At 61.2% G+C, this 25,043-nt stretch overlaps 1 protein-coding gene across 1 annotated transcript; it reads right to left on the bottom strand.

Moving 5' to 3' along the window:
• Positions 1-8,871: 8,871 nt before the first annotated feature.
• CRABP2 (cellular retinoic acid binding protein 2) lies at positions 8,872-13,351 on the bottom strand. Its single transcript, XM_025858900.2, has 4 exons — positions 13,053-13,351; positions 9,941-10,119; positions 9,685-9,801; positions 8,872-9,284 (listed from the first exon to the last, which is right to left on the bottom strand). The coding sequence occupies exons 1-4, from the start codon at positions 13,120-13,122 to the stop codon at positions 9,234-9,236; spliced, it is 417 nt and encodes a 138-aa protein (XP_025714685.1). The 5' UTR covers positions 13,123-13,351; the 3' UTR covers positions 8,872-9,233.
• Between the last annotated feature and the right edge of the window lie 11,692 nt (positions 13,352-25,043).

Below are 25,043 nucleotides of genomic sequence, written 5' to 3'. Positions count from 1 at the left end.
GCCTGGTCCTCCCCAGGAGCTCGCGTCTGTCTGTGAAGTGGAGCACTGGGTGAGGGAGGTGGGGACGTGGATCCTGGCGCCCGACACCTCCCGGGCACCCTCACCCAGGCCTCCTGGCCCACAGGTGCCGTCTGGAAGGGAACGCACATCTTCACCGGACAAAGAATGCCTCACCGTTCTCTGAAGCGGGTGTGCGAGTTCGCTCTCCACCAGCGGGGCACGAGCAGGTCCCATTGCTCCGCACCCTCTTGGCGCTGTCAGGTGTTTGATTTTTTTCCGGCCGTGAGGCGTGTTCATTTGATACAACTGTGGAATCACAGCCACGCGGATGAAGCTCACGAGCCTCACGCGGAGAAGGAAAAGCCAGGGACAGAACCTAAACGTTCAAAACCCTGCAAAACAGTGTGTCCTGTGGACGTATGTGCACATGCAGTCAAAGCATTTTTGGAAAGCAAGCAGATGATAAAACTGAAGGAGAGGACAGTGGTCCCCTCTGTGGGGAAGGTCAGAGATACAGGGGGTCGAGAGGTGTGCCACTGTGGGTAATAGAATTCTTGATGACGGGGCGCCTGGGGGGCTCAGCTGTTAAGCGTCTGCCTTCGGCTCAGGTCATGATCCCGGGGTCCTGGGATCGAGCCCCGCATCGGGCTTCCTGCTCAGCGGGAAGCCTGCTTCTCCCTCTCCTGCTCCCCCTGCTTGTGTTCCCTCTCTCGCTGTGTCTCTCTCTGTCAAATAAATAAATAAGGCCTTTTTTTTTTTTTAAGATTTTATTTATTCCCAGGACCCTGGGATCATGACCTGAGCCGAAGGCAGACGCTTAACGACTGAGCCACCCAGGTGCCCCTAAATAAATAAAGTCTTAAAAAATTAAAAAAAAAGAATTCTTGATGACGGAGTGCATGAAGCATTTGAAAATAAATACAGAGGATGGGTCAAGTTGGGCATCTGGGGGCTCTTGGGTAAAAGGGCCCAGATTTTTCTTCAGTGGGTCCAGGAAACAGGCCTGTGAGGTGGAAGCTGTGTGGCCAGAGGCCAGCCCGGACAGAGGCGACCATCACCTGCTTCTGTCCTGCAACAGGTGTCACCGAGGGAGACAGTGCCCTGTTGTTGGTAGACAGACCAGCCGCCTGCTGCAGGCTGATTCACCTGGGATCTGTCCTGAGGGCCTTGGTGGCTTCCCGTCCAGGGACTCCAACAATCTAGGAATGAACAGCAGTCCATCCTGATCCCAGGCTCTCTCTTCTGCCCTCCCTGGAGAGCTGCAGTTCCTGCCCTGAACTATTGTCAGAATGTTCTCTGGACCAACGCAAGAGGCCTAGAAGTCAACGCAGGCAGAACTTGCTTGCGTTGTGGGACCAACCGGGAGCAGAGTGGGATAAGAGAGGAGGCAGCAGGGGCGCTCCACCAGCCCCCCCCCCCCCCCCCCCCCGGCCCCTGGCCAAGTAGGAGAGGGGCCCCAGGGCCCAACCTGCAGAAGCAACTCCTGTCCAGGGCCAATTCCCCCCGCCCCCCAGGCTCTGGGAGGCCTGCCCCAGCCTCCCCTCCCAGGGGGAGGCTCCCCTGGGAGCCCTTTGCTGGGCACAGGTCTCAAGATGGCATTAGGTGGAGCCCGGACACCTCCCCCGTCATCTGTGGGATTTGGGGGCCACGCTGTCTCCCCGCTGGGAGTCCAGGGCCGCGGGGGACCGACTAGGAGGCCATGTGAGGGGAGGGCCTTAGAGGCCAGCCCGGTCTGAGGAGCCTGGGTGAATGGCAGAGAAGGAGGGCCTCCGTCGGGGCAGCTCGGGGGGGAGGGGGAGGTATATTTATCTTGTGAGCTGCTGGCATTAAAAATAACCGGGGGCCCCCGAGTAACCCAAGCTCCACAGCCCTCTCTGTCAGCGGAGTGGCGCGAGGAGGAAGCAGAGCCTGAGACCCGCAGCCCTGTTTCCACCCCGCCCCCCGCCCGGGGCTCGCAGGGACCAGGCAGGCGGGTGCCCAGCGAGGGCAGGAGGAGGGGAACGGGGAGCCGGGAAAGAACAATGCTGGCTCCCCGCCAGGAGCCCGAGTGGGGGGCTGAGGCGGGCGAGGGGAGGGCCCCGGGAGAGTGCGGTGGAGAACAGGGGAAGAAAGGTGAGGGAGGTGGGAGCAGCCAGCGTTCCCGGCCGGCCGCACCCACGCGCTCACCTGCCTGGTCCCTGAAGCCACCGGACACCAGAGCCTGTCCTCTGGGTTCTGTCCCCTTGAAGAGCTGACACTGCAGCGGAGGCACTTAGTTAGCCTTGAGGAAGAACTTCCCCCGAGGGATGGGGGCAAAGGGCAGGAGTGAGCCAGAGAGGGCTGTGGAGGGTGACTCTCTCCTCTGGCAAGGCCCCGGGCCCCGGCGGCTGGGCCGTGGCCCACGTTCTTGCCCTGGGACAGGCTGGGGGGGGGGGTGCCCTCACCTTTCTGCCTATGCAGTTCCACAGTCCCTTGGCTGGTTTCTGCATCAGGAGCTGTGACGACAGAAGGACAATTACAGGAAAGCTTGTCTGAAAAGTTTAGCCTCTGTACCGCCCGGAGGAGAGGCCGCAGCTGAGCCCCAGGCAGCCTGAGGGTGGCAGAGGCCCCAGGGGCAGGAGGGGGCCCGTCCTTCTCGGTACCCTGTCCCACACAGCGAGCTCCCAGGGCCCACCCTGGCTCCAGAGCCCAGGCGGCCTGTGGAATGACACGCTGGGCACCTAGCAGGGGGGTTGGAGAACATTTCCTCAGTGGCTGCGGGTTGATGAAAGCTGTGTGAGGGATTGCTTTGGCTCCGGCCACCGGAGGGTCTGTGCAGAGCTGAGCTCTGAAAATGTTTGTCAGGGGGATAAATGCTGCCCGTCTGAGAAGGGCCTGGCCTGCCCTGGCTCCTGCCTTTGTAGGCACCCCTGAAAACAGCAATACCTTCCCCCTGTGTCACCCAGGTCAGGGAGGCCCCCAGGCTTCCTGATGCTCAGACGCATCCCTTGGGTGGGCTGAGATGGATGGGGGCTGGGTGTCCGACACCCATGCTGGGCCCGGGGACGGTGGCTCTCCCTCCCCAGGCCGCTCTGGGCTGAGCCCGGGATACCCTTGCCTTTAGGCTCCTGCTGAAACCTTAGCTTATAATCCCCCACCTGAGACCGAAGGGCCCCGGAACCTGTCCTGGCCTCATAATCTGTGGCCCAGAAGGAGAAGAGAGGGGGCCCAGCGAGGAGCACCTGCTTGCCCCACTGCAGGGTGAGAGACAGAAAACAGACCACAGGGAGACGAAGAGTTCTCTCCACCCTGAAGAACCCACTCCCCTCGCTGGAGAGCAAGAGGGTGTGGAGGGGCCCAGCTGACACCTGCTGGGACTGAGCTGGTGTCTACTGGACCCAAGCAGCCCCCTTTTGTGGGACCAGTGATTTCCCTGCTGCCTGAGCGACCCCCCAAACAGGCCACACCCCTTTCTGGTCCCCAGTTTCCTCTCAGACAAAGGAGAGGCATGATCCCTGAGGGCCCTTCCTTCTGGGACTCTGTTCTCTGCTTCTAGCATTCCCAGCTTCTAAGATTCCACCTCGGGCGGCGGGAGGGAGGGCTGGTTGCTGAGGACCGTGCAGCCGTCTGCTCCGGCTTGAGTCACCAGCTTGAATCCCAGCCTGGCTTGACACACCTGCTCCCCTCCGGGGGTGGGGATGGGAGCTCAGACCTGAGTCCTGTCTCCTCCAGAGGCCCCCCAGGTCTCCCCGGCCTTCCTCCCTGCCTTCTGATCTCCCACGCCCCCCCCTCCCCCCCGCAAACGGCCGGCCGGTGCCCTGGGGGCAGTTGGGAGAGGTTGGCTAAGCCTGTGAAAGGTTGGCAGAGGCGCTAGGAGTGATCTGAGGTTTGTGGGGCGCTGGGCAGGGGCAGAGGTTAGGCAGACGTTTAAGGAGGAGGCAGAAGAATGGAGGACATGGCCTTTGAAAGTCCCTTCCCGTTGGCGGAGCTGGGGGATGAGAAAGGGACCAGAATGTCCTGGGATTGAGTGATGGTTCAGGAGGAGACCATGGGCTGGGGTTAAGTGGGGTCAACCCTGTCTCACCCTGCCCCCTTCCGTGCCAGTGACTGGGCCAGGGGCTGACCCTGCTGTGGGGAGCGATTGTCAGGGCCCTGTGGGGAGCCTGGGGCAGGGGGCGGGGAGGAGAAGTGGGGCCCACCCTGCCCCATACAAGGCTGCTCGGAGGAGACGTCTCCCTGGAGGGGAAGGAGGCTGGGAAAGGGGGTGGCAGAGACCCCGGCGGCCCTGGCCGGGGGCGGGGGTGCTGTCGGCCTGCCAGGTTCCTGCCGCTGCCTGGGAAGCGCCCAGCCCAGCCCAGAGATCCTTATCCAGCACAAGCACAGAACTGGTTTCTCGACTGGCAGCGCCAAGGAGGGCAGGGACAGGAAGAAACCAAGAGGTCAGGAGGGCAGCAGGCCTGCAGGAGAGGGGGGAGCGCCCGCCCAGGGGACCCCTGCCCTCGCCACAACCAGTCTCACCCAGCTCTGCTGGGGGCCTCGCTGGTGGGGGCACAGACACTGCATCTTACTCACACCGATTCCATTTCTGCAGAGACCAAAGGGCAGCCCAGGCCCCCACTGTCCTTCTGCCTGCCCCCCATCTTTCCCAGGTGTGGCGGGCCCAGCCAGGGGAAATACCTGGTTGGACTCAGCTCCTCCCCCGCCCTTTCCTACCCCCCCCAACACTCCAAGGCCCCTGAGGTCACTGGGGGAGGGGCAGGGGAGCCAACAGGCATGGGGGGGGGGCCCGGGGGACCTCGGAGCCTGCTTCCTTTCATCCCCCTCCACAAAGGGCCTGGCCGCCCCGGTGCCATCCATCTTGCGCCTGCGGCGGTCCTTAGGCGGCCCTTTGTCGGGACCTGGGGTCAGAGGGCCTGACCAGCACGCTCCCCTCCTCTGACTCCCACTCCTGGGGCCCTCGGTACCCTGCCCTCCGCACCGGATTCCCCCTCCTCCCTGAGCCCTGCGTCCTCTGGGCCAGGCCTCTCCCTCTCCTCAGCACGCTCAGGGGTTCCGGCGTTCGGCCCACCCTGCCCAGCCTCCCCTGTGGGTTCCTGCAACTTGGCTCTTCTTGCCACACATGGGCAGGGAGCTGCCTTTGGGTCCTGGGGGCCTCCTCGGCACCCGGGGCCCTGGTTCCCGCAGGCTTAGTTCTCCTCGGTCTGGCTGTGCCCTGACTCTTGGTTTTGAGGTTGCTAGGTCAATCTCAGCCCCAAGCTCCTGTCTCTTGCAGAGAGAGAGAGAGAGAGAGAGAGAGAGGGAGAGAGAGAGAGAGAGAGAGAGAGAGAGAGAGTGTGTGTGTGTGTACCTCCATTTCCCTAAGATGTTGGTGCAGGCTGTCCCAGTGCGGGTCGGGGCCCCCGCTGTGCGCGGCAGCCACCCTACCCCAGGGCAGCGTCCCACACCCCCCTCCCTTGCCCCTGCCCCCCTGCCTTCTCTGGCCCTCCCAGCGGCCCTCGGTTCAGGACCAGAGGAGGCTCGGTGGCCCGGGCCCTCTGCTGCCCCCTCTGTGGTTGAACTCTGAGAAGCCTGACTGGAGAGAAGGTTCTGCCCACAGAATTTTGGGGCTGCAAGCAGGGGATAGGGGCTCCTGTGCATTTCTTCTAAAAGCACTGCTGGGCAATGAAGGCCCAGGTAACGGAAGACGGCCTTCGGGGTGGGAGGGGAAGCTGGAGGGACTTTCTCACGGGTAGGGCCAGGCTGGGCCAGATGGGTGAGGCGGCCCCTCCCTGATCCCATCTCCTGGGTCCAGGACTGTAACTTCCCTGTCATCTCAGGCTGGAGGGCGGGGAGTACAGAAACAGAGCCAGGGGGAGGGCCTCACCCTTACGGGAGCCCCAGTCTGATGGGGGAGACCCTGCACCAAACCTCCAGGAGCCCCCAGTCTGATGGGGGAGACCCCGCCCCTGTCCTCCAGGATTTCTTGGGAAACAGACACATCCCTCTTTTCTCTTCTCAGCAACTTGATTCTAGAAAGAGACAAACTGGTCAGAAAAACAAGAGCAGATGCTCCAGCCGCAAAGGCATGAGAAGGGGCAGGGAGAGCTCGAGTAAAGGTCTTCCAGGGTGGGCATGGGAGTCAAGCTAAGGTGGGAAGGGTGGGCTGGGGAGTCAGCAGATTGGATGGGCAACCGCGGGAGCTGAGGTCAGGGAGGAGGTGATCAGAACAGAGATGAAGCCAGGCCTCAGGCTGAGGAGTTAGGACGCTTCTGGATTCACACAAACAAAACTGGCATCCAGAAAGCCCAGATTTATTTCTCTGTTTCTGAAAGCAGCCCCCCCAGGACCAGAGCCGGAGAGCCACCCAGGACACCCCCCTTTCTCTCATCCCTCCTTCCTGCCTCCTGCCTCACCTGGTCTCCCCCGTCCCTGATTTTCCGCCCTCTGCTCAGGCCTCTCCTGGCCGCTTGCTGGCTCCATCCCCCCTCACCCGCTTTTCTCCATTCATCTTCACCTGACAGCCAGAGGGGACTCCTAAAGCACATGTGGGATGCCGCCCCCTTTAAATCCTTCAGTGGCTTATCGTTTCTCTTGGAAGCAAATAAGAAATATGGACTGTGGCCCTCAGGCCCTTCAGGTTCTGCACATCCTGGCCCCTAAAGGCCCCCGCTGCCCTGCACTCCAGTCCCCAGACCTTGGACAGCCCCGAACTGCCCTTGGGGCCTTCACCCTGTGGTTCTCCCTGCCTAGAGTACCTTCCCCTCTGCTTCACCCCACTGCATCCATCAAGCCCCCTGAAGTTCTTTGTCCTCCCAAACACCTGTTCTCCTAACATGGCTGCCCGCCCCCAGCCTAAGCGAGGTCTCCCCTGGTGTTCTCTCCCTCCCTCTGCCCCCTTTCCCTCCAATGCCTGCATGGGATGCACTCAGGAATTGAGGGGTGCACTTATGGTTTCATCATCTCTTCCCACTAAAGGGCTGTGCCCTCCCGCAGGCCCCAGGAGGGCAGGGAATCTTGCCCATGGGATGCATTTCTGCGTTCCCAGCACCCAGCACGATGCCCAGCTCCCAGGAGACTCCCGGGAAACAGTAGTTGGCTACACCCATGAAAGGGCCCCCCATCTCCCCCACCCCACACTCAGAGTGGGGACCGGCTTGCCCCGGGACTCTTTACACTGTCCCCCCACTCCTTGGCCCTGACCCTCTGCCCTCAGCTGCAGCACGTGGCCTCCCTGGGGCAGGAGCCGGACGCCTGGCCCCAGGGCACCCCGGTCTCACAGGGAGAGGAGGCTCACCTGCCACACACAGGCCGTGAAGCCCAGTGGCTGTCAGCACTGCCGGTGGGAGAGGCCGCTTCTAGCTAGGTGAGAAGCCAAGCTCTGGAGAAGCGCTGGGTGCCCCTGGGCGAGCAGGTGGCATGCGCAGGGGAGGAGCTCATGCAGGAAGGGCTAGGGGCCACGTCTGGAATGGCCGCTAATACCGGTCTGCACGGTAGTCTGCACGAAAAGAGGGGCTGCAGCTGAGTTTTGTTTTGTCTTATTGTTTCTGAACAGGGCCCTGACCTAATACAGCTTTTTTCTGAAGGACCACCCCCCTCCTGCCCCCTGGCAGCATCTTGGAGGGTGGGTCAGAGGGGTTAGACCTTGGCTTTGTGGGAGCTTACTATTGCTAAGGGCTGTGTACTTAATGAGATTTATTTAACTGCTACAGTGCCTTTGCGAGGTGGACGTTCTATATGGTTGCTGGATTATAGATGAGAAATCTGAGACAGCAACTCTTCTCACAGCGGAAGTGCTCCGGGGCTCTGCCCCACCCCTCCCTCCGCCGGGGCCCGTCGCCCTGTCCACAGCAAGTGGGCCAGAGGACAGTCATGTGACCCCGCAGAACCAAACCCCTTCTGGCACGAAGGTATGGACCCCGGGAGAGAGTATCTCCTTCTGGGGGACCCCAAGCTGGAAGCACGTGAGCTTGGGGCATCTGAAGTCAGTTTTCCGTGAGGTAGGGAGGAGTTCCGTTTGACAGGGTTGAATGTGGGCAGTGCACAAAGGAAACAGAAATGAGCAGGACGGTGGGCAGGGAAGCCACCGGCCTCCTTGGCTGGGTCTGGCTGGCCCCCACGGACACTCCCCAGCACACAAGCCATTAGATTACAGAACGAAGGCTCGGAGAAACTGAGTAGCTTGTCCAAGGTCACGGAACGAGCACGTGAGAGAACCAGGGCAGGAACCTCTCTTCCCACACTTGCGCTCACTTGCCCCCACAAAGCCATGAAGACGGACGAGCAGGCCAGGCAGACCAGTTACAAGGTGCTGTGGTATGAGACCAGGTGGGCCAGGAGAAGGCCCGGAGGAGGGCCCTGGCCTGCGGAAGGAGGGCAGGCACTGGAGATGACCGTGGAGCTTGGGAAGACGCAGTGGAGCCTTGACCTGAGCGTGGAGGCGTGGGAAGGTGGGGGGGAAGCTGGCAGAAGGGGTATGTAGGTCTCAAGGCCAAGACAGTCGTGTGTCTCAGAACCAGAGGGCGGCAAGGAACAGAGTCTCATCAGGAGACCCGGGCGGGAGCGAGGCCAGCCCGTGGGCATCGGTGAGCTCATCTGGAACCCTGTGGGAGGCCAAGGCCAGGCCTGGGGTTGCCCACGGATTGGAGTTGGAGGAGAGAAGGAACCACTGGAGGAAAGTGTGGGAGAAGGTGGGAGTCAGCTCCTCGGAGCCCGGCGCCCCTGCTAAGAAGTCCAGGACTAGCCTTGGGAGCCAGGGCGGTGCAGGAGGCTGCAGGCGTGGGCAGTGGGGTGAGGGGAAGGCCCCTCCCTCCCTGTGGCCCAACTGTCCTGCTGTGGACACACTTGCTTCCCACACCATGCTTCAGAGGCAAAGTGGAACTCAGACAACTCATCTGTCCCCTTCCCAAGGAGTCAGAGACAGGTTGTATTTTTTTAAACATTTTAATAAAATTAACCAATAAATATTCTACACTGTGTCAGCTACAGGGACAAAGAGCGGAAGCCAGAGGGCCGTCTTTCCCACTGGGGCCCTCAGGTCCCCTCCCAGAAAGAGAGGCTGTGCTCTGGGCTGGTTCAGGACTGCTGGCTGGGGAGGGGAAGTGATTCTGGAAAGGGTGATCTGGGCTCTTGTCGTCCAACCCGAGCCCGGCTGGAGGCATCCCAGCACCCCCAGGAGTGAGGGGTGAGGAGGGGAGTGAGGGAAGAGCTAGCCTAGAAGGAATGGGGGAGGGGCAGGGAGGCAGGGAGCGTGGAAGGGTGGGCTAGGGGGCTCTGGCAGCTCTTGGACCCACAGCTGCTCACTCTCGGACATAGACCCTGGTGCACACGATATCATCCGCCGTCATGGTCTGGAACGACACAAGTCAGAAGTCATCATTAACCTGGAAGGCTCGTGGTCCCTGTGGCTTCGGAGACCAAACCTACTTCTAGATTCAGGACCAACAGGCAGGAGCTGGTCCCCACATGCCCTGGTGTCACAGGAAGGAGGACGGCGGTAGAGCCCCAGGGCTCTGTCCTCCACCCTCCTCCCCAGGCCAGGAGGGTCCTTGCCCAGAGGAACGCTGGGCGTCTCGGTGTGCATCCGCTCCACGCGGAGGACCAGGTCCTGGTCACAGAGTGGCACTGTCCGGCCCAGCAGCCCCCTCGGGAGGCGGGGGACCAGTCCAGTTGATCTTGAACCTCCTGCGCCCTGGAGTGTCCCAGAAAACCCCTGAATGCGGCGCTGGGCTGGTAGGAGGAAGGACTTACCAGGACCAGCTCCCCGTCATTGGTCAGCTCCCTGGTCCAGGAGGTCTTGGGGCCCTCTCCCTTCAGAAGCCTCTGCTCGCAGACCATTTTGTTCTCACTCTCCCAGTTCACCAGGCTCTGCAAGAGAGAGGCCACATGAGCGGGGCCCCGCAGCAGCGAGAGAGGGGCACTTTCTCCACTAGGAGTGGAGCCGAGAATCCAGGAAAAGACTGGACAATGGCCGGGCAGTGGACGCCGTGACCCCGAGGGGACTCACCTTACAGGGCCTGCCATCCACAGTCTGCTCCTCAAACTCTTCTCCGATCTTGAAGTTAATCTCCGTGGTGCGCACCGTGGTGGAGGTTTTGATGTAGAAAGTATCTCCCTCCTGTTTGATCTCCACGGCCGGCTTGGACGCTGCAGCAACGGCAATCTTCCTCAGCATCACATTCACCCCTGCAGGGAGAGCAGGGAGGCTCGCCTTCAAGGGCGCTCCGGGCCGCTGCCTCACCCCTCCCCAGGGCCCAGCTTGGGCAAAGCAGCAGCAACCCAGCGGGGTCCCACCTTGCTGACCAGTAGGCCTGGACCCCAGCGTTCTCGGGGGCAGCCTCCCCCCACTCCCCTCACCCAGCAGGCATCCTCACCTTGGCCCAGTTCACCTCATTTGTGGCCCTTTCTCCACCCTGCTTGCGACCCTCTGCGGGGGTGGACCCGTCAGAGTCACGGTGTCTTCACCCCAGGCCAAGAGCAGGCCAGACCCTCCCCGGCCAGGCCTCACCACTCCCATTCCGGAAGTTAGGGCTCGTTCTGCTTTCTGCCTTATGCACCTCCCCTGTCTGGTGCTACCTCGACCTTCCTTTACCCCATCGCCGTCCCTCTCCCCAGCGAGGAGCAGGGACTCTCAGCAGGTGATGAGCTGGGGTGCTGTTCCCCTCTACAGAATGGCCCCAGCCTGGGGAAGCCAGAGGCTCTGCAGGAAGATCCACTGGACCCTGACGTCCATCTGGCTCAGCCTCCCTTGCAGGCCAGGTGACCCTGGGCAAATGGGTGGCGCGTGTGGGACTGAGAAACACAGCACTAGGCACACCTCTTCTTACAGCTGCTATTATTTTTACTGGGAAAAGGAAATCAAAGAAAAAGCCAGAGCTGAGGCTCAAAGTTCCCTGCATCAGACCCTTGCTTGCCCGGCCTCCTGGCGGGCTCCCGTGCCCTTCTCCCCTCAAGGGACAGACAGGGACCCCATCCCCCCCGCCAGTATGTTCCCTACTCTAGGATCACCCTGAACTCAGGTGGTCAGGTCTTGTTCAGGCTCTGTGGATTCAGAGTCCCTGGGCCTGTGCCCCACATCCTTCCCCAAACTAGGCCCCTCTTAGCTTCCCAGTCATGAGGAAGGGTGGGAAGCCAGGAGAGGAAGAAGACAAGCAGGCAGGAAGGTCTTTCTGGCCGGGGCCAGGTCTAAGCATCATCAGCCCACTTTCACCTGCCTGGTGCCCCCCCTCCCGCAACTGGAGCAGAGACCCTCAGGGAAGCAATGGGTGGGGGTGAGGGGGCCAAGCAGGGCTGGGTCGGGCAAGAGGACTCCCTGGCCCTGGCCCTCCTCCAGACCTGGGTTCCTAGAGAAACAAATCCTCTTTTCCCTTGGCACTGAAACAGACTCACTCTGTTCCAGAAAGAAGGGAGCGGGAGAGCAGGAGGACACCCCCAGCAGCACCAGGAACCCCCTTCTGGGCTGTTGATCTCCTGGGTCCAGGGAGAGGTTCTCAGATCCAGTGGCCTTGGCAGAGCAGACACACCCCACCCCATCCTCCCCTAGAAGTCCATCTGATACTGCCTAACTTTTTCATCTTTCCTGTTACAGGAGCAGAACCTGCTCATGCACCCTGCCTACCACAGTGGGTGGGACAGGTATTTCCCAAACACCTGAGCATTCCTCACCAGGAGAGGGATACTCGACTTGGGCAGAGGGGGCAAGGAGGGGCCGAGGTTCGTGCAGGGGCAGGGCTGGGTTCCAAGGAGATGCCACTCCAGCCAGGGCTGTTTGTCTAATGGGTCTGTTTTTAATCTGCCCCCAGCAGGGCCTGAGGAGGGCACGTGGCTCGGAGAGACCCCGCAGGGAGGACAAACAGACCAAAGACAGACAGACAACAGGACTGGGCTTTGGCTCTTATTCTCCAGCTGGGCCTGTGGGTGTGCCGGGCCACCTCCTGCTTCATCCACTGGGGAGAGGGGCCAGAGTCCAGAGGTGGGGAGGGAATGGCATCTAGGCTTTCCAAAGGGAAAATGTTTTGGAGTTTAACTGCAGCAAGGGCAGAGAGGGAAAGACAGGGCTTGAAGGAATCTTGTGGTTAGACGAAAGAACTAATGGCAAGGAATATGGAAACACAGCATTCCAGACCCTTCCCAGGTCCAGACTCAATCCTACACCCCACCCTGCACAAGGTGTGCCTCCCGCCTCCCCCCACTCAAGGGGGAGTCACCGTGTTCAGTCCAGAAATCCAGGGCTGCAGGGCTCCTGGGGGGAGGGGCGTGCTTCCCGATTGCTGAGGCCCTTAACTCACCTCCCTCTCTTCCCAGAGCCCCTCCCGGCAGTCCCACTCTCTACCTCTGCCCGCACACCAGAGGGCACACCGAGTTGGGAAAGGGAGTTGGAGGAGGTTTAACTCTCCCCCACCTTTAACCAACACACCTAGCTGGGCTGCAGCAGGTCTGGGGTGGGGGAGGGAGACAACAACTGGGATTTTCGGAAATGGGGGGTTGGGGTTTCACACGAAACCATTTGTTGAAATCTAAGAAAGTGATAATTATCCAGAGCGACTGAGGACTTTGGAGCTGCCCGCTGTAGGAAAATATTTGTGTCACAGATGGAGGGTGGGGGCACAGCATGGAAAGTGCTAAACGGGGAGGGAAGGGGCAACCGTGAGAGCGGGGGTGGGGGGGGGGGGGGGGGGATCCCCGGGGGGGGGGAGCCGGGCGCAGGGGGGTAAGGAACGTGCCCCGAGCTGGGCTACTGGCTGTCGGGGTGGGGGCAAAGAGGGTGGAACGGCTCCGAGGGGCTGGCTGAGTAAGGACCCAGGACCCCAGCCTGGATTCTGGCTGCTTCTGAACTGCCCAGAGCTCCCGGCCCCACCCCCAGGGATACCGACCTCGTGCTTCTGGTTTCTACTTGGTTCACAGGCTGGTCACTGCAGGAACTGGCATGGGGGGCACGCCCCGCTGGAGAAAGGATCTAAACGTCCGAGCCCCGAGCCCCCCATGCAAGCGTTCGGCCCCTTTCCTTGGGGATGCAGACACCCAACCTCCCGCGCCTTGACCCCCACCCTGCTTTCTTTCTCCTGCGGGAGGACTCCGGTGCCGCCCTTGGCTCCCCGGGAGCTCGAAAATCTCCTTACCCAGCACTTTGAGCAAATCCTCGAAGTTTTCCGATCGGATGATCTTCCAGTTGCCGGAGAAGTTGGGCATGATGGAGGCGCGAGGGGCGATCCCCTTAGATGCTTTGGGTGGAGCACTGGACGCTGAGTCTTTTAGTCAAAAGAGATGTCGCGGTCGCCTTCGCCTGGTCGTGGGACTCAGGACAGGACACGTCTCAGGACAACCCCAGAGCTGGCTTGGGCTCCCGCGCGGGCAGCTTTATACCCTGAGCGGGGCCCGCCCCTGCCCAAGAGAAAGAGAGAGAGAGAGGGGGAGAGAGAGAGAGAGAGAGATGGCCCCGCCTCCCGCCCCGCCCCCCACCCCACCTGGGGGGCCCTGAGCCCCCTTTCCGCCGCCTCTGGATCTGCCCCCCCGTGGGCGGGTCCGGGGCTAGCGGGGGGCCGAGGCAGCTGGCTCCCGCGCGAGGGGTGGCTGGGGAGGCGACACGGGGCGAGCGCTCGGATTGGGCTCTCCGCCGAGAGGAGGGGGCGCCGGGCCCGGGGCGCAGATACTCAGGTCTCACGTCCCCAGGGTCACGGCTGGCTTGGTCCCCGGGGCCGCTCCTCAACCTGACTCGGTGCGTTCGACTCCTTGGCGCCGGACACCCGGCGACACTACCAGCGGGCGAACCCCGCTCCGAGCCGGCGCTAGGGAAGAGGCGGGCGGCCGGGCTCGGCTCCACCGAGCCCTGAACTGGGTCCAGCGTGACCGCCCCGAGCTCACAGAGCGGCCGGGGAGACCCGGGGTGGCTGGGCCAGGCACCCAAGTGGGGCAACGGCGCCCCCTGCTGGAGAGGCTCGAGGGGGTGGGAGGGAGCGGCCCCCCTACCCGCGCCCGCCTCCCCGGGATTCAGGGCTGCCGCAGTGCCGGGGGACTCAGGACGTTGGCGCGGAGAGACTCCTTCCTCTTAATGAGCTGGGCGGTCATCGAAGGGTTAAGCAGGAGCCCCGGGCGCGAGGCTGGGGCGGGGGGCAGAGGTCACTGCCAATCACTTGACACGAGCTCTTTATTAAGGCGCTTTCTCCGTCGCCTGGCTCCCCGAACCCCCAGGGGATCGCAGCAGGCGGCAGGGAGGGGAGGCGGGGACGGAGGCCTGGAGCCCCGGCGCGCCGCGCTGCCACCCAGGTTGGAGGGAGACTGGGTGCCCCGGGAAGGGGTGGAGCGGGGTCTCGGGTGTCACCATCCCGCGCCTTCCAACGGGCGGAAGGAGCGGGCCGCCCCTCCGCCAGCGGCTTCGAAGCGGGAGATCAAAGGAGGGGGCAGGGCCCAGCTCCCCGCCAAGACCCCTGTGGGGAGGGCTGGGAGCCTGAAACCCAGAGGTCAAGTGGGGAGCCCCGGAGACTGGCCGGGAGATCCGAGGCCAACCGGGCCCGGCGTAGCTCACGGTTGCTGCGGCCCAGCGGCCCTCGGCGAAGGCGTGCACGTGGCCCCGCTGCCTGCACCGCCCCCCCCAACCCCCCCACCGCCGCCCGGGACTGCGCTCCCAGCTCCTCGCAAGGCGGGCAGGAAAAACCCCACATCTGGTCCTAGCGCTGGCCCCTCCCCGCCAGCGTGGCCGCGGGAGGGGCAGAGGACAGGCTCACTGAGGTCCTGAACCCTTTTCGTTAGAGCCCTGGAACGGTCTAGCGGGCTGGGGGCATTGGCTGGGGAGGCGTCGGAAGAACAGAGCCAAAGCAGAGGGGCTGGAGGCTTCACCAAAGACTGGAGAAGGCTGGAGCCTCTGCGCTGTAAAGAGGGAAATCTCTGAATAATGCATGTATTGAAACAGGAAAGCAGCTCGGGTGCCCCTGAGCGGGAGGGAGGGAGGTGCTATGATAGAAGGGACTCGATGCCCCCCCCCCCACCACCACCACCGCAGGGGGAGGCGATCACCTGTTAGGTTTGCAGAAGGGAGCTGGATGCTTCAGCCTGGCTTTTGGGTTCAGGATTTGTGTGGGAGGGCTTATCTGGGGGTGGGGGTGGGGGTGGCCTGGGCTTTTGGAAGTAGGAGGGCAGCAGGTCGGAGCTCTTTGAGGAAGGGCAGACAAAAGCAGAGGTGGGAGGTGGTAGAGGGAAGGGGGTGGCCCCTGGGGGGGGTGCTTGCAGCCCACCCCGTGTTCCTCCCCCAGGGGGAGGCTCTCGCTGCTGTAGGTAAAGGGAGGGGGATTAGGTTCTGACAGTGAAATCGGGCTCCTAGCCAAAGGGATGAGGAGAGGCTTGGGGGAAGGACCATGGCAGGAACCCCGGCACCCCTCCTTCCGCCTCACTGCCCCCATCTCTTCCACCAGGTCAACCTGCCCACCTCCTTCTCCACACCAGCCCTCTTGAGCCCCCAGCCTGAAGGGTCCAGTCCTTGGCTCAGTGGGTATCTTTCCTACTGCAAAAGAGAAGGGCCAGCCCAGGCCCTCTCCCCTGCAAGCCTGGTGACTCAGGATGTTAAAACCTCACCCAAAAGACGGTCATCAGGAGGCCAGACCTACAGGAGCAGAGGGGGGATGTGGTCTGGCTGAGGATCCTGGGGAGGCTGGAAGGGGGGCTCCCTGGGGTGGGGGCAGGGAGGTCTGGGCCCACTCCCCTCTCTTCACTTCCTCACTCCCCCCCACTGGCCTGGCGGCCAGAAGTTCCAAAGAGACAGAAGTAAGACAAAGGGAAGTGGAGCCGGGAGGGGAATTTTTTCCAGATGTGAGTGTTTGTGGTTTGGCAGCTCTGGGCCTGAGCTCCAGCCCCTGCACCCCAGCCCTGGCTGAGGGAGGTGGGTAGAGGGTCTGGAGCAGGGTGCGGGGAAGCAGGTCTCAGCTTCCAGAAGCCCTGTTTGCCCACCAGAGCATAGGGCAGGCAAGTGGAGGGGGCTTAGGGAAGATGCAGGGGAAGGGGATTGGGGGGTTGGGGGACACTGTGGGTGGGAGAGAGGACTGGGGGATGGGAAAGGAGGCTAACAGTGGGGGATGGGGCAGCCTAGGCGCAGGGAGCAGGCCTGGAGCCAGGCGACCGGGAGGGGCTTAGCCCCTGTCAGTCACCTGGTCACAAACAACTGGCTTTAATTTCCCCCGCCAGGATCGATGAGAAGGAATTTCCTAGTGTCGCTGGCCTTTTCATTAGGACCAAACCTGACGCAGGTCAGCCCGGGGCAACCCATTCTCCCTTTCCAGGAACCTTGGTCATACCCCTGTCGGGGGCTCCCGCAGGCATTTGGGGGGAAAGGTGCAGAGTTGGTTGCTCTGGGGGAGCAGAGGCAGAGTGGGGGTGGGGTAGGGAGGAAACAGGCCTGAGAGCTAGGCAAGGAAACTTCTGGGGCTTTGTTCCCATGGTAGTGAGGCTAAGAGGAAAGTGGCTGGCTTTGCAGCAGGAGGAATGGAGGTGGGCAGGCTTCTGGCTGGGTGGAGGAGCATCAGCATGAATGCATGCGGATGTGTGCACGACGGAGGGGTGGGGGGGCTGGGAGAGAGGAGCTGCCCCTACCCCTCTCTGCCACTGCCCTGAGGATGGGGCAGGAGGGACCACCGGCCCAGCTGGGGATGGAGAGAGTGGGAGAGTCACGAACCCCTCCCCCTCCCCCCCAACAGGGACAAGGAGATTCTCTGGCCAAGTTCAGCACTTGGAGAAGCGCCTCACCCCAAGCAGTGTTATTGCATCTGCTGGGTCACAGAGTTTGCTGGCTGGGAGTCCTGCAGAAATTAAATCCAGGTGAGGCTGGACACTGGGTCTCTGCCACTCAGCAGAGGGGCAGCAGAACAGGCAGCAGTTCTGCCGGGGCAGGGGGCGGGTCTGAGAGTAGAATAAAGGAGCTAGGAGTGCCTGGGGCGGGACAGTGGTGTCCCCTGGTCCCCAAGCCCTCAGGATCCCATGCGGGGCGCAGTGTGAACTCAAGCATCCTGCCTCCTGGTCTGGTCTGACCCTCAGTACAGAGGGGAATGTTCCATTCTTGTCTGTCTGCCTGGGCTCAAGGACCCAGCCCTTTTCAAATCTGGTAAGGCCCGGTCTGGATTCTTCCCACATCAGATTGCTGTTAGAGCAGGGAATAGGGCTTCCCGCCGGCTGGGAGACCGGGTCAGGGACCTGGAAAGCAGGCAGAGTCCCTCCAAGCTAGGGAAGGTGAAGGCAGGGAATCCTGAGTGACTCGAAGGGTGCAGCTGGACCGGAAAGAAGGGGGTGGCTGGGACCTCCAGGGCCAGCCCCAGGCCTCGGTGAAGGAGGCAGGGGTGGCCGGGCAGGGTCAGAAGCTCGGGTGGGAGGAAGGCTGCCGGCTCCAGGAGAAATCACAGAGCAGGCCAGGGTCTTTGCAGCACCCAGGCAGCCAGGCGGCTGGCTCCTCTGTTGTTCTTGGCTCTGCTACCTGGTTCCCAGCTGCCAACGCTCTCCTCGGGGCTGGGCCGGGCATGCCAAGCTGGGCAGGCGGGAGGGACGAGGTGTGGACGCACTGGCTGAGGACGTGTCCAGACTGAGTCTTGGCCCCCGAGAGAGGCCCCTGGCTCTGCTAGCCTCTTCAGGGGGCAGCACGGGGGGGGGGGCGGGCAGCCGTGGAAACACCTGGAGACCCTGCCCACGGGCAGCCGGCACACTGCTCTTGCTCTTTGACCCCGGGGTGCTTGCTCCTCTGTCCCCCTGCCTTGGTTCCAGCACCCGGACTGGTGTTCCCTGCTGGCCTGGCAGAGGGCACGGTCTCTTGTCCCGCCAACCCTACGGCCCGTCTCCCTAGCCTGCTGCAGGGACAGGCACCAACATCTGGCTCCCTTACTCTGGAGTCCTGCTTTCTAGAGAACCTCCGAGGTAGAGGCGGGAATCCAGTGTGGCTGGCACTGTTGATGGCAACGGCCAGCATCTGAAGCTGGACGGGCCTGGCCCTGATCCTGGCCAGCCCTGGCCCCCATTTCCCCTCCTGAAGGACTCCCCCCCCCCCCCCCCCCCGGGCGGCCCTCCGGATGGGGAAGGCAGGCAGCACCCTGACCTGCAGTTAAACTCCTCTTGGCTTTTATGAGCCAGTGACTGGGGCCAGACCCCTCTGCCATTCCCACCCCCTGCCCTGCTCTGGTCCCTTAACCCCTGGCAGCCCGGGGCAGGAAAGGGATGGCCGGACAAGTTTGGCAGGCTGAACACCTGGGTTTGCAGGGTACCTGGGGACAGTGGCCAGCCCTGGAAAAGAGGGACAGCCTGCAACCTAGCCCAGGACCTGTTCTGGGGAGCCCAAACCATCTCCCAGATGCCTCCTCTCCTGCTCCCTGAGGAAGGGAAACTGAAGAAAAGCCAGCGGTCCAGGGAATCCCTCTCCCCATTGAGATGATCTGGGGTTTCTGGCAGAAGACAGAAGTCAGCAGGGCTGCAGACTGGGTGGGTGCTCTGCTCCCTCTCCGGCCTGAAGTGCAGAGGGTGGGCACCGGGCCAGAGAAGTGAACTCCGGGATTGAAGAGGAAAGGGGCAGGGGGGAGGGGAGAAGGGCAAGGTTCCCAGAGAAGAGACAGGGGGCTCTGAGGTACTGGACGAGGCTAGAACGAGGGCACTGGACTCATGGTCCCTGGGAGCAGGGGCAGGACAACAGGAGCGGATGGCTCAACCTCAGGAAGGAGGTCAGTCAGCTCAGGGAGGAGTCCTCCTCCAGGCTCCTCGGTGCTCCCAGTGCAGCACGCCTCCAGACCATGATACCCAGCCATCTAGGCCCCCGCCTGGCTTCAGGGAGGAGGCCAGAGCCCCTGTTAGGCTCCCCCAACCCCAGGGCCTTCCTGCTGCAGACCAGGCCCCAGCTCCTGGTTCCTTAGGGCCAGTGGGCCAGACTCCCTAGAGACAGACCCAGGGGTGCAGGGGATTTGAGCTGAGTGAGGGAGGGCCTCAGAAGCCTGGCTTCGGGTCCCTGCCCCCACACCCCCATCTTCAGTGGGCAGGGAATTAGGGGAGACAAGAGTTCAGGGTCAGGCTCCTTTGCAGGCTAGAGCCTTGTCCTTCCAGTGACCCTCCCCTCCCATCCCTGCCCCTCCTTAGAGCCAGCTAGAGAGATAGGTGGTGGTGGCGGGGGAGGCCCCAGACTGACCTAGCCCTAATGGCTTTCCCTGGGTAGCATGAACAAAATGGGAAAAAGATGTGTGAGGTGGGAAGCTCTGATTTCCTTTCTCCTGCGGGCGCCGGCTCTGGAAAATGTTAGCTGTCAAAGAGAGACTGAACAGTCTCCGGCTGCCCCCGGCCCACCCCGTCCGCCAGGGGCCCCCGGCCTGCCCGGATTCCCAGAGGGCCTGGGGCTGGAGCCTGAAAATCTCGGCCAGGCTGCCCTGCCGAAGCCCCACCTGCCCTGCCTGCATCTCCTCCACCAACCTGGGGCATCGAGTGGCAGGGTGAGCCTGGCTTCCTCCCAAGGCCCTGGCTGCCCAAGCCGCCTGCCTGGGACCAACTTGGCGGGACATCCAAGGGGGAGTTTTGGCACTCAGGGATCCGCAGGGGCACGTCCCTGTCCCTGGGGGATCAAAGCAGCCAGCCAGGGTCTCCTGGATTTCGGAGTCTCCTGCCTCCTAAAGCCCCGAGCTCTGGGACTGTCAGCCTCAGCATTCCAGGTCTCCATATGAGCTGGACTTCTGGTGGGCCTGTCTTCCCGCTGAGCTCGCAGGCACGGGCCCAGAGAGGGAGCCAGCCTGGGTCCTGGACACTCGCAGGCCTTTCTCGCTGCTTGTGGGTAGTGTGGTCTCTGTGGGCCAAATCCCCTCTTTTGAGCTCCCAGACCTCCTGGGGATAGGCCTCCAGGCCTCCAGGCCTCCAGGAGAGCCCAGAGGAGGCACTCTGTGCCTTGGCTGGAGGGTGTGGAGGAGGGGGGCGGTCCTAGCCTAGGAGGAAGCCACTGGAACACTCAGCCCTTTCTCCAAAGGTCCCTTTGCTCCCTTGGCAGCTCCACCCGCTCACCCCTTCAGGGAAGCTTCCCGGACCTACCCACTCTCCCAGCCCAGCCCTGAGCCCTAGCCCCGGCCTCGAGCTGCCAGGCTGGATTATCTGCGTCTGCCTCCCTCTGGGTCCTGGGTGTGGGCTCCATCTCCCTCCCGGGCTCCAGGGCAGGGGCAGTCCCCCTTCTTCCTCCTTTGGTTATGGTTGGATCCGTCTCATGGCCTCTTTCCAGAAAAGCAACCGGACAGGATTCCATAGGGTAGACGGGGATGAGACCAGACCGACCCTTCCTTGGGGGAAGCTGCCCTGGCCGAGGGCTGCCTGCAGCTGCTCGGAGCTGTGACGGGGAGCAGGGTGGCAGGCCTGGCCGGGAGGGACGAGAGAGCCGCCCCTGTGCTGCCTCCAGTCTGGCTGATTCCAAAGCTTTGCTCTTAAACCCTTCAGAATGGAATTTGGTTGAGCCTGGAAGACGATTAAGGTGTTTATCTTTCCTGGCCAAATTCTTAAAACTACCTCCTCTCTCCCTGCCTCTCCCCCTACCCCCACCTCTCTCAAAATCCCACGTGTCACATAAACCCTTTGAAAGAAAGCCCAGAGTTGGTGGTGTCCCTGAGCGACGCTAGAAAGCATACATATTAAAGAAAGCAAGCAAGCCCAGCTGAGTGGTGGGGTCAGAGAGAGGGGGCAAGACCTGAGCAGGGGCTCCGAAGGTGCGCAGCTTGGGCAGCCAGGGTCTTGGGGAGGAAGCCCGGCTCACCATGCCACTCGATGTCCCTTACCCATTTCATCACTGTCTGGAAGAGATCTCACAATCTGTCTGCCCAGAGGCTGCAGCCAATCCCCACCCCTGACCACACTGGGTCCTGACCCCTGAGGGTTCGAGCGCTCGCTGAGCGCTCCGTGATGGATGGGCCGTGTGTAGAGCTCAGATGAGAGTTCAAAGGCCGAGATGTCAGCTTTAATTTAGACATTTGTTCAGGGGGTGCCTGGCAGGCTCAGGCAGAAGAGCATGCTACTCTTGATCTTGGGGTCGTGAGTTCGAGCCCCATGTTGGATGTAGAGCTTACTCAAGAAAAGAAATGAAAGGAAATAAAATAAGCACTTGCTCAGGATCAGCCCCACCAAAGGTCATCCATGTGTGGGAAGCCTATCTGTCCCAAATTAGGCCACTTACCACTTCCACTGCCCGGGCTCCCAGCATCTCTTGCCCATAGAGCAAGAGCTCCATGGTCCTCTCCACCCCCATTCTCTCCCTTCACAGCAGCCCGGGGAGGGGAGGGGGGCATCATTTATACCCTAAGTCAGTTCAAAGCACTCCTTTGCTCAAAACCCTGCAGTGGCTCCCATCTTGTGCGGATAGAAGCCGAGTCTTTCCAACGGTCTAGAGGCTCTGCAGTTTCTGCTTACATCTCCCCTGCTCACTGACCCCATTCCTACCCCTTTCCCCTTGGCTCACTCTGCTCCAGCAACACTGGCCTTGCTGCTCCTGAATACGCCAAGTGTACACCTGCCTCAGGGCCCTTGCACCTCTCACTTTCTCTGGAACGTTCTTCCCCAGATGTTTACATGATGGGTTTCCTCACTTTGTTCAGGCCTCTGCTCAAATGTCCTGCCTTCACAGAGGTCTTCTCTCAACAGCCCATCAACAGTCCTATGTGCACGTGTATCTGCCTGCCTCCTTATTGTCCTTCATAGCACTCATCAGCCCCCACTGCAAGGGAGCCCCCGTAGATTTGCCAGGCCTACAACAGTGTCTGGCAATGGCTGGTAACTGTTTCTGGAACAAAAAAATGAAAAGTAAACACATGACTTCAGCCAAAATCAGTGACTGTGAGGCTCAAAGAAATAAATGATTGTACCTTTCGTTAGTACTTTTGTTCTTTTTAAGACTTTTTATTTGAGAGAGAGCGCGCACACGCACACAAGTGGGTGGGGGAGCAGCAGAGAGAGGGGGAGAAGCAGACTCCCCGCTGAGCAGGGAACCCGATGTGGGACTCGATCCTAGGACTCCGGGATCATGATCTGAGTCAAAGGCAGACGCTCAACCGACTGAGCCACCCAGGTGCCCCAGTCCTTTTTCTTGATTTAATAATTTATTTAACTGTCCTGGATAGGTGCATGAAAGAGGTACTGCGCAAAAATCAGGTCTGCAAACGAGACTGGCCCTTCCCTGGCCGGGAGAGGTCAGGATTCTGCATGCTCCTCGGCGACACCTCAGCCCCCTTCTTAGAAACGCCAGGTGTGGGCGCCTGGGTGGCTCAGTTGGTTGAGCAACTGCCTTCGGCTCAGGTCATGATCCTGGAGTCCCGGGATCGAGTCCCACATCGGGCTCCCTGCTCAGCGGGGAGTCTGCTTCTCCCTCTGACCCTCTTCCCTCTCGTGCTTTCTATCTGTCATTCTCTCTCTCTCAAATAAAATCTTAAAAAAAAAAAAAAAAAAAAGAAACGCCAGGTGCTTGTTGCTGCACCTGCCCGGGTCCCTGCGGATCCAGCTCACGCTCACCCTTCCAGGGTCTCTAAGCCTGTGGCTGGCCACCAGCAGTCTCCGACCCTCCTTCAACAGCTTAGCCTCTCAGGGCTGCAAGTCCATGGACTCCAGCACACCCCATCCTCCCCTCACCCCAACCATGTAAACTCTCCCCTTCTATATTTGGGCTGCCAAATAAGGCCAGAAAAGACCTGACAGCCAGCTTGCAGCACCGCTGCAAACCCAGGTTCTGACCTCAGTCAGGACCTCTGCCCTCCGCGTGTCCTCCATCAGCCCGTTCTCCTGCCTCTGCGGCTGCTCCCAACTTCTCTGTCCCCTGGCTTCTGGCTCATACCTGCTCCGATTTCATGAGCAATCCAGGTCACCAGGTGCGGGCCCAGAAACATACCCATCTGCTCCACACTTTCCCTGCTCCTTTCGGTCCCAGAAGAGTCCCTATTGTTGGCCAAGGTTCAACTCATCCCCCCAATCTTTTGGGACCCACTGTAGCATCCATCTCAGCCACCTGTGGTCGACAGCTTTGCCAGCAGCATCTTCAGACCCCTCATTCCTACCGTGGCCCTCACTGGCCCCTCTCCAGAGCTCCGGGGAGCGGTGCACACCACCTCCAATATATTCCGCAGCCCACCTCGGATGAGCTTCTGTCACCCCGCCCCCACCACAGACACTGCGCAGATGAAAGGCACCTAATTTCTACCAAACCAGGCCCCTTCCCTGGCTCTCATCTTACTGGCCCTCTCCGTGGTGTCAGATACTACCCCTTCCTTCCTGGAGAGACTCTTCTGTCGCCCTCTGGCCCCTGGCAGCCTCCGTCAGGCCTCCTTCCAAGCTTGTAAGAAGGGCGTTCCCAAGCCTCTGATCTCGACCTTGTGCTCTTTTGTACACACCTTCCTACAGGAAACCCTCCTCCCCATCCAAGGCTCCCCCACTGCTGCCCTGTCGTCTCTGAGCCGCCAGCCCCAGGCCTCTCACCTGCTAAGCTGCAGGCAGCTCCAAGTCCATCCGAGTCAGCTTCCTCGGAAACCCACTCTTCTGTGGGTCGCTCTCTCTGTTGGTGAATGACAGCACTCGGTCTATTCCGCGCACGTCAGAAATATTAAGACCACCTTTAATCCTCCTGCCCTGATCTCTAGGCCTTGTTGATTGTCCCTCCTCGGGGATGCTCATATGCGAACTCCCACTTCACTGATTGAGCTCTCCGTCCATGCTCACCCAAATTGTTCGAGCAGAACTCATCTCCCGGCCCATCTCCAATCCGCCTTCCACTCGGCGGCCAGCATTATCTTCACAGTGCTCTCCGACTTTAAATCCCGCTGTGGGCCTGGACAGCACCGGCCCCAGCGCACTGAAATCCGTCTGCTGGTTTCCCTTTGTCAGATGGTAAGCAACTAGTGGACAAAGACCAAGCCACTTCCCTAGTGTCTAGCTCCACACCTAGCACAAAGCAGGTGCGTCAGCAGCGTCCAAGTGGGAGGATTCCACTTCGGCTCCGAGGCCGTGGGGCTGGGTCAACAGCCAAGTAGGGAGGCAGTGAGGAGCAGAGTCTTCCCACTCGCAGGCCGCAGACCGGCTACTGGGCCTGGGCAAGATTTCTTATCTTTTGTCAACCTAGGCTTCTTCACCTGTCACGTAAGAAAAGCAGCACCGTGCACCCGGAGGACCAAGCACAGTGCCTGACCCACAAATGCCCTCAAAAAACGTTATCCGCAGCAACCATTAACATCAAGGGTAGAAAAGAGCCCCAGGGTTTTAAGGCTGGAACCCTAGAGCCCCAAGAAGTAAAGCGCCACACATTTACTAGGGGGCAGAATCCAACTCCAACCGTGGTGACAAGGTCACCTGCTCCACGGCGCGGGGTGAACCGAAGCGCTGTGGGAGCCGCACGCGGGAGCCGCATGCACGCTGCAGACAGAGGACGCACCTGGCAGGTTTCTTCCCTGGGTAGTTGTCTCTCTAAACTTGAACTCGGGCTCCTGTGCCTTGGGGCAAGTTCCTAATTACAGCACTGTTGAACTTCCTATTGTCGGCTGTGATCATCTGTTAAACCAGGAATCAAATGACTCCTCCTTGCAGGCTTGCTGTGGCGATCGGGGGAGGGCAGTGCCACCACCCAAAACTTCTACAAACCCTGCCCCCACCACCCCTGTTGAGAATCACTTTGTTCAATGAAGTTTCAGACTGCCGAGATGTCCGGCAGGATACATCTCTCATGAGCCTTGCCTCTTCCTGAGCCCACCTGCAGAGCGGTCTCTGAATCTCTGAATCACAACACCTCCCTCCCCTGTGAAGAGTATCATCAGAAGACCATGTGTTTTGTCCTGCGCATGCTCCGTCCAAAGGACGCAGGACCGGCGTTCAGGCAAAACTTGATTAGGATTCAGGCGGCAATCTGCAAGGGGGCCGGCCACCCTCAGAGGAAGCCAGGACCCTGGGAACAGAGAGTCAGAAAAGGAAGGGAACTTGAGTAAAAGGGGCCCCAGGCAGCCTTGCAGGGCGAGCTGGGCTCTAACCAGGAAGAATGAGAGGCAACAGTGAGGAAATGGTTGCAAGGTCCTCTGGGCCTCCAGGTTTTGCCTGTTGAGCAGAAGCCCGCTCCTTCTGGCCCTGCACCAAGACCAGGTGCCTTTCAGGACATGGGTGTGGGGGGGGAG

This window comes from Callorhinus ursinus, unplaced genomic scaffold (genome assembly GCF_003265705.2).
Source record: "Callorhinus ursinus isolate GAN/ISIS: 27379988/994484 unplaced genomic scaffold, GSC_fseal_2.0 scaffold92, whole genome shotgun sequence".
Lineage (NCBI taxonomy): Eukaryota > Metazoa > Chordata > Mammalia > Carnivora > Otariidae > Callorhinus > Callorhinus ursinus.
This window is presented reverse-complemented; position numbering and strand designations above follow the sequence as displayed.